Source organism: Gossypium arboreum, chromosome 12 (assembly GCF_025698485.1).
Source record: "Gossypium arboreum isolate Shixiya-1 chromosome 12, ASM2569848v2, whole genome shotgun sequence".
NCBI classification, from domain to species: Eukaryota; Viridiplantae; Streptophyta; class Magnoliopsida; order Malvales; family Malvaceae; genus Gossypium; species Gossypium arboreum.
The window spans coordinates 117,623,891-117,633,080 of record NC_069081.1 but is presented as its reverse complement, the minus strand read 5'-3'; the positions used below and the strand labels follow the sequence as shown (position 1 = coordinate 117,633,080).

The 9,190-nt window shown below is 28.6% G+C and overlaps 1 protein-coding gene across 1 annotated transcript; it reads right to left on the bottom strand.

Moving 5' to 3' along the window:
* Positions 1-223: 223 nt before the first annotated feature.
* Positions 224-7,228, bottom strand: LOC108478776 (probable trehalose-phosphate phosphatase D). Its single transcript, XM_017781237.2, has 10 exons — positions 7,068-7,228; positions 2,086-2,262; positions 1,851-1,991; positions 1,708-1,779; positions 1,530-1,628; positions 1,387-1,440; positions 1,209-1,310; positions 1,048-1,125; positions 835-975; positions 224-759 (listed from the first exon to the last, which is right to left on the bottom strand). The coding sequence occupies exons 2-10, from the start codon at positions 2,260-2,262 to the stop codon at positions 604-606; spliced, it is 1,020 nt and encodes a 339-aa protein (XP_017636726.1). The 5' UTR covers positions 7,068-7,228; the 3' UTR covers positions 224-603.
* Between the last annotated feature and the right edge of the window lie 1,962 nt (positions 7,229-9,190).

Genomic DNA, 9,190 nt, shown 5'->3' with positions numbered 1-9,190 from the left:
CTTCAAAATCTAAAAACCAAGATTTTAAAATATTCATTATTTTCTTGAAATTTTCATTCTAAATCATGTCATTGAATAAAGGATTTTAGTAATGAAAGGACCTTATTGATATAAGGTCAATAATTTAAGGATGTAATTAGAATGTTTTAAAGTTTGAGGACCAATTTAAAATGAAAGGTCATAATCTGGGGATGTTTAGTACAATTAACAAAAAAAAATACCATTTCACATATAAATATAAATAGTTTAATTAATAATCCAACAAATGCCAAAAAAAAGTTAGAAACCTTGAAGGGTACAAATGACCATTATGGTCCAAACCAGTAATAATGTGAAGACTCTAAACTGCTTCACATTAAAAAACGAAAAAGGGACTTAACACAGAGCCTTGCTATTAAAAATGACAAACTGATCTATCATTTACAACACCTGAATGGAATTTACAACACCACTTTCAAAAAAAACCCCTAAAGTGATGTTTTACATCCATTCAGAGACCCTTTATTTCCCTGTTATTTCCATACATACATATATATATACTATATCATATATATGAAGGTGACATATAATGGCTGGTATGAGAGACAAAACCATTGATGAACTCTACTTGAAGAAATGAATCTCCGATTTCTTCCATTTAGCTAAACGTAATAAAAAAGCTAATACCTCGGACGGATCACGTAACGAGAGCCAAGCTATGGTGTCTTTTGGTATGGATGAAACTATTATGGGAAATCCTTCCCTTCTACTTGCTATTACCTGCAACACAAGTAACAGAAAAAGTATTCATACATAGAAAAGGAAATACTAATATGTATGTATGTATGTATGCACCTTGAATGCATCTTCATCGGTACGATCATCTCCGATATACAAAGGTAGAACATCTTTAGCATTACTGAATCCCAATGTATCGAGCAAATAATTCAGGGCGTCGCCTTTGTTCCATTCTATTGCTGGCCGGACTTCTAAAACCTATGATACAATGAACATTTAAGGTTTATGCCAACGATCGCCAAACAAAAATGGAACGTTTCGGTTTCCTACCATTTTACCCTCGGTGAGACAAAAGTTGGAGCGGTCTCGGACCAGATATTTCACTTTCTCCTTCAACAATTCGTGGTCCTATACATGGACATTCGAATTTAAGTGATGAAAAAACTACATAACGTATTTCGGGTCGGAGTTATATTCGAAAATTTATTCACCTTCGATGGAACTTGACGATAATGTACAGAGATACAAAACTTGTTATCTTCAATCCTAGCACCTTGTATTTCTCTAATGGTGTCTTCCAATTCTTTGGACATCTGTAATAAACAAATTAACTTTTGCACCTTTAATTGAAAAGCTTGAATGTAAATGAGAGAGAATTTATTAATTTACCTTTTGAATTTCAGGTAAAAATAATTTTGCAGGTTGAAATGCACCTTCATTCCCCTATAGAACCCCAAAAAAAATTTAAAATTTACTAAAAATTTTGATTTTTAAAACCCACATTTTGGTGACTTCAAAGAAAGGAGACAGACCTTTTTATCACAGGCCTTCACTGCTCTAGGTGGTGCCATTATATCCAAACCATGGCTCCCAGCATAATATACATTACTTAACTGTACAAATTCTTTAACCTGGATCAAACACCGATACCTTGTTATACAAGAAAACAACTCGATTCGGCTAAGTTGATCGGTTAATTTTTTGTTTTACCTTTTCTCGGCTACGACCGCTGATTATCGACGTCGGAAAATGCTTTGCAACTTCACTCACCGCCTTACGCATCTGACATTCAAAAATCATTAAACACATGAAGATTTATGTGAATCAAGGGCAATATTGATATTGAAGGGTACCTCAGCAGACATGAATGCCTTGTCGGGGTCATCAACGATAGGGGACAAGGTGCCGTCGTAATCTAAAAACACGACCATCTTTTTCCCTTTCGCTTCTTTCGTTATCGAATCGAACATGTTCAATGCAGAAGGATGTTTCGCCTAATAAAATAAAACACAAACAACCATATACACGCGAATAAGAACATGGCATGCAATGTAAAGTTCAATAAAAGATTACAGGACATATATTTACCAGCCATGAAGCATAGCCTGGAACATCATCAGGTATCAAAGAGCCGCCGTTGGTTCCGTCATTGTTGTCGTTGTAGTTGGTCGGACAGGAAAAAGGTTTCACTTTTTTCGGCCTGTTAGAATGTGTTATTTGGAATCCCATTGTGTGGTTAAACTTTGTCAACCTTCTCATCATCATCTAATTAATTATATATAGAGAAAAAAAACAGAGACCATTAATAAAAGAACAAATGGTTTAATCTAATTAAGAAAAAGATAATAGCTAAAATAAAAAATCATATCTAAAAAACTAAGATTATATGCCCAAATATTCAAACTTTTATTTTCCCAAAGCATAATTTATCTAAAATGAGAGTTTAATTAGTAAATATTCGTTAACAATAATATTATCATTAAAAGAAATATTTTTATTTTGACTTAAAAGGAAAACTTTATGTATCAAAAGAAAAAGGAAAACTTTAAATTTATTCCCATTATTAAATCACTCGATCGCTATATATGGGAAAAAGAAAATACTACATAAGAACACGTTTATCCAAAAATTTTGGGGGACAAAAAGGAAACAAAATATTCAAATTATCAAAAAGAAAAACTTTCTTAAAAACCCTAAATATATAATGGGTCTAATGAGAATTAAAAAAATGGTCCAAGACCAATGGGTCTCACAGTAGAGAATTGGATTAAGGAAACCTTTTTGAACCCAAACCCTAACTAAAATATTTAAAGATTTTAAAACTATTTATGCCATAAATTATATAAAATTTAAAATTATTCTTAAAATAATATTTATTGCTTCACACTTTTAATAACTTTATAACTGAATTAAAATTTAATTTATAAATTATAAAGTCAAAATCTTAAATATAATATAGCTTTATTAAATTAAATAAAAAATTTTCAATATTTCAATAAAATTAAATCCTTTTCTCTTTCTGAAAATTGCTACCAAACTTTGAAATGCAAATTTATATATATATATATATATATATATATATATATATATTTTCCCTAGCCCACTCTTATGGAAAAGGCTATATAAAATTTTAACAAGTGTTTTATAATGAAAAAACAATATAATGGCAATGGGGGACTTTCGCTTTCACAAAGGGAATTATGGTGTTTCTAACAAAGGTCCCTGTCGAATTGAAAACAAGAAGAAAACAAAAAGACAAAATGGTATTTGAGATTTTTTATCAGATAAGTTAGATTTGATGAGTCGACAACACTAGACATGGCATGATCCTGCCTGCAATTAAACTAATGGGGCTTTTGTCTCACTACAGTTTAACCATCACTGCTGATTCAGCCGATACCGACATCTGCTACTACAAGTTCAAACAAACAAACAAACAAACAAACAAAAAAAAAACCAAGTAAATTTGCTCTCTTTTTAATTACCTTCTACTCGAATTTATATAATGATTTTTCAAAATATAAATATTTATATATTATCGTATTTGTATGTTACACTCACTTTAAAAGCTATCCTGCACCACTTGTAAATCATTCTATAAATTGCTATGAAAACGGTCCTTTTCCTCTCATTATCATCTCTTTGGTCCCCATCTCCTAATACTATCATGTACCAAATGTAAACTATTTTATGGTCCTTCACTCTTTTTCACTTTGTTTATATCAAATATTTAAAAGTTGGTACAAGTATCTTTTATGTTCGTTTTGTGATTAACAGAGGTTAAGTTTTTTAGGATTCATGGTTGCTCGACTCAATAATATTATTTTTAAAGTTTAAATCTAAATTCTCGTTTTAAGAGTACACTCAAACCTATTACTATTATATAAAGAGTAAATTACACTCAATATTACTAAACTATTAGTATGTTTATGCTTTAATCATTCAAGTTTAAAAAGTTACAAAATAGTCACTAAACTATTCGAAAGTTTTCATTTAAGTTATCAAGTTGTTAAAATTATTATTATATGGTATTTTCTGTTCCCATCGTCAGCTCCAATTGAAAGCTCTCCTCCCCTTTTTATTCTACAATTTAATTTTTTTTTTCATAAAACAGTTTTAAGCATCACTAAATTGCAAATCAAAATTCAAACAAATTTATTCTCCAATCTCTAACGTTGACTAATAGATGAACTTGAATCTAAGACATATTTTTTTACTTGTTGATAGGTACTAATGTACCGTACTAATTATCAAATTATCTTAAAGTCCACTAAATAAATTTAATAAAAAAATTTAATAACCTAAAATCTTAAATAAAACTATCAAATTTTTGTAATTTTTTTGAAAAGTGCAGTTCACCCATATATATAAAATATATTCTTTTTTGTTATTGATTAATAAAACTGGGTTGTCAGAGTCGTCGTGCAGTTCCGACTAACTCCCCCAATAAACAAAAAGCTCCTTAACATGGCACGTTCACAGAAGACACGTGTATCCAATGCATACATGAATTGACATCTTATTACTTTTATTAATTTTATATATAGCTAAGGTGACTTTTTTGAACCTATACCAAGTGTGTGAACAGAGGAAATAACATGAAACATAATAATTTAATTTGTACGAAAGACAGGTAGATTTCACGTGTCCATGAGGTAACCGCCTGATTGACTCACACCTGCACATATTTGGAGTTTAAGGCCGACACGTCCAAGTACACGGTTTAGTTTAGGGTAACATAATTAAAAAATAAGTAAACTCCACCGTAATTAAATTATTAGTAATTATTTAATTTAAAAAAATTATTAAATAATTATTAAGTTATTCAAAAAATTTTTATTTAAGTCGTTAGAATTTTAAGTGTTTTTTTTTAGGTCTAGCTAGTAAACCTTAAACAACGTTTCGATAATCAGTACAATGGATCAAATAAACGTTCGTAAGTAGAATAATATATTTTAGATCTAAATCGATCTGATAGTCAGTGTTGGAGATCAGAAAAAAAATTTGTTTTGATTTTGATTCGTATATTCATCATGTTCAAAACTGTTACATGAAAAAAATTAAACTGTGGAAGAAAATGTCAATGAGAGCTTTCAATTGGTACAAATGATGCAAATTGAGAAGGTCATACAATAACTGTTTTAACAACTTAATTACTTAAATAAAAACTTTTGAATAGTTCAATGACCATTTAGTAACTTTTTGAAGTTAAGTGACTAAAACATAAATTTACCAATAACTTAGTATCCTTAAGTAGAATTTGCCTTTAAAAAATTGAGGAAAAAAAAACTCAAATAAAAAAATTAGCCCTCAAATGTTATCAATTTATTATTAATTCCGTCGCATTTAACCCAAAACATAACATCGACCGATACAAATGCAATAGACGAATAAAATAATAATTTAAGTACCACATCTAATAAAAAAGTAATTTAGGTACCTAAATGAAATACAACATAATTTGAGGTCAAATTTAAGAAAAAAAAAAAAGTCTTGAGGAAGCAGACAATAGGGAAAAGGACGAGAAATATGGGTCCAAAGAAACTGCCTGGAACTGAAGTTTGAATGATTAACTATTATTTTATTAACTTGGTATATATATATAGACGGGTGCATGGCCATGGTAGTGACACATTAGCTCACTTTATGACTTGTGTTTCAAGTTAATTATCTCATTCACTTACCTACTCATTTATATGCATGGTCTTAGACCACCTAAATCACCATCAATTTGGTCGGATGGTACCATCAAAATTATTTTTTAACATTTCAATCCTTCAAACCTAATGAAATAAAAATATATAATATAACCATCAAATTACAAATTTGATTTCACTATACCACTTTGACACTCATTTTAATTCTTACCCTTTTTTATAGGTTTATTATTTTTTTATGTTTGACTAAAAAAACAAAATACAATCCTATATATATATATGCTGAATTTTTAAAATATTTAATTAATTTGGGCATGAAAACAATTTATATATTTTTTGTTCATGTGAACATGCATAGGAAAGAGAGAATTATGCATGAGATTTTTCAAAACCCATATGGGTCAATAAGAATAAGTAAGACTTAAGTCCTGTAATTTTCTATTTCGTTGCTTTTTTTACTTTAGAGTGATTTAAGGAGAAAAACAAAGAATTACATGGTAAACAATTGTCTCGTTTTGAAAAATAAACTAAATTAATTAACCTCTCATACCAATTCATAATTCTCAATCTCATATATTTTATATTAATAATAATATTTATACCAATAAATTTAATATTGAAAGGATAATTTTTATTTAAAATTTTAGTTAAAAAGATGGGAGTATGTTATTACACAAGGTTAAACATTTTTTGAATTTTTCGATGTGTGTAGAAATACAGACAAAATAAAGGGTCGCTTTACTATCAGAACATACCACTAACCGTTTTCAGGTATAAGTCGTTTCTTTGAAAAGTGCCTTTGTGTGGGCCGTGGCATTTACCGCCTACCCTTTTTGCCTTTACCCCACCTCCAATTTTTTTATTATATAAAATTACGAGAACCTTTTAAAACTAGTCGGTGGAACCTACAATCTCAACCCTCCACGTGGCAAATATTAGTTTTAATTACCACGTGTCGATCTCTTCTACACCAGATTAAAAAACCATGTGGTCGAGCCTGGTTTTGTGGTTATAGTTTTGGGTCCTACAACAGACACGTGTACGGGTCAGATCAGTTCGTTTTCATTCTTTGACTTGGAAAAAAAGAGAGAATTTTACGAATTTGTACTTAGAAACTAAAAACCACGACCTACATGGCGCGTGAGAAGCAAACACCGGCAATAAAACGCGCGACCAGTCGCGTGCATAACAGGGGAATCCTAAGGAGGTGTTTCAATACCAAGAAACGAACACTAACCGTTCTTTTTTTAATTTTCGGCTAAATTGTTCTTAAATTTTATTACTTTAAACGTTTAAATAAACAAACACTTCAATGCTAAAATTCAAAATAACGAACAAAAAAAAAAACATTGCAATATAAATATATTATCTGCAGAGAAAAATAGGAATTTAAAAAACGAAGAAAATGCTTACCAAAAGTTGAGCTGTTTTTTTTCTCGAGAAAATTGTGTGAAAACCTGGGAATCAACGAAGCAGGAAAATGAAGAGAGGAAAGTGTGTGTGTGTGTGTGTGTTGTGAAGTTAAATAAGGGGCAAAAGGAAATAAAGGAAAAGAGGTGGAAGGGGGAACGAAGAAGGGTTTTAATTTATAGAAAAAAGGAGAGAGAAGGGTTTAAGGGAAACTTCATTTTTAAATTATTTTCTTTTTTGGAAGTTTGCAAAAAGGTCAGGTAATTTACTCCTTCCACCATTAAAACTTCCTAGAATTTTACCATATTTGATGTTTTCTGGGGTCGCTTCGGTTTCACCAATTTTTTAAAATTTTGTTAATTATGCCTGAATTTATAATTTTTGGACTTTGATATTTTAGTCTCTCACTGAATTTTAAATTTCATTCTTTCCAAAATATTATGTTTTAGACATATTTCTACATGTTTAATATCATGTAATATAGTTTATTATTTCCACGTACAACAAACAAAAAAATTAGATGATTTTACTTAATTGTGCTGAACTAAAAATGATTAATTTAGAGAACAAAATTATATTTTCAACTTCTGTGTAGTATGAGATTAATAGTAGAATTTAACATAACGAATTTAACTGTAATTGTATGGGTAAAGATTAAGATTTCAAATTTTAAAAAAAATATAGAGTCTCGATTAGCGTGTAGAGACTAAATCCTAACTTATGTATAGTGCATAGGCTAGAAGTAGAATTTGACCTTTCTTTTCTTTTAGGTTAAATTTTGAATTTCACCCATCTATTTTATGAAGGGGGAGGAGATAATCCTTTTTATTTTGATTTATCAAAATTCAACCTTCATTATTTTCGTTAATTCCATAAGTATAAATAGTTGGATTGTTGATTTAGATCAACAATTTGTCTATATAATTTAACAATGTTTTCTAATTAGACTAAGTTTTTAATTTTTTTATTAAGTTTTGATAAATAAAAGGGATGGCATTGGAAATGAGACATTTTCTAAACTCTAATCTACAATCAATTATTTTAGTAATTATTGGAGTATGGCATATTTACTATATAAGTGAAAAAAAAAAGACATGTAAAAATATATTTCATAAAAATACATAAATATTAAATGAATTTTTTAAAATGATAAAGTCGAGATTGTTGAAACCATAGTGATTTAAATTCAAATCCAATTATGTATAGGCATTTTATAGTTTTTTTTATGGAAATATTTAAAATTAAAAGAAGTATCATAATAATATTTACTATTTGCTTTGTAAATATGGAAGTATTAAGTCATTTCTAATTGAATTTGTGTCTGATTAACACGTAAGGTTAACTTGTTAGACACATTAGATGTAATATAGACAAAACTATACTTGAATAATAACATTTCGGGTTTAATTAGCTTCTTTTATTTGGTTCAATTGTGATTCAAATAATATTCTATTTATTTGATTTGATTTTTTTATCAAACTAAATCCCATTATTTATTTATTTAAATATTCAATTTTGTAATACTTGTTAAGTAAAAAATTAAAATATATTTATATTTATATTTACATTGATTTGAATTATTTAATTTAGTTGGTGTTAAAAGTTAATTCATTATTTGAGAAAAATCTCAACATGTCATTTATTTTTATATAATATTCTTATTAAGATTTTTTAAATATTAATATTATTATAAGTTCGATCATATCGACTCTTTGTGAGACAATATCTAGAACCATCCATAACCCCTCCGAAACCTATAAATAGGAGAAAAATACGTTTTAGCGCACTCAGACCCACCTCCTGCTGCATTACCAACAATATTCATACCAATCAAGCTATAGACTTTCTAAAAGTATACATATATATTTAATTAACAAAAATATTTATTTCAAAGATTTAGAAAAATTGACCCTAAGACACTTCTCTAAAAACACTACCTACTTGAATTAACCATTTAAGTATTTTGACTAACAAAATTACCTAATCAAATAACTTTTCAACGTTGAAAAATATTCTACTTTTCAAAATATGATATATGTGTTAATTCATATTCAAGATTTAATATTTTTATTATAATACTTTTGACTTAGTTTAATATCTTGAGTCAAAACACCAACTCAATTAAT

Bases quoted from the DNA above. Each gene is read 5' to 3' on its own strand.
- LOC108478776 (XM_017781237.2), bottom strand. From the start codon at position 2,262: ATGATGATGAGAAGGTTGACAAAGTTTAACCACACAATGGGATTCCAA. The intron at 1,992-2,085 runs GTAAATATATGT...TTATTTTATTAG, and splicing joins CAGGCTATGCTTCATGGCTG to GCGAAACATCCTTCTGCATT. The intron at 1,629-1,707 runs GTAAAACAAAAA...TGTTTGATCCAG, and splicing joins GCGGTCGTAGCCGAGAAAAG to GTTAAAGAATTTGTACAGTT.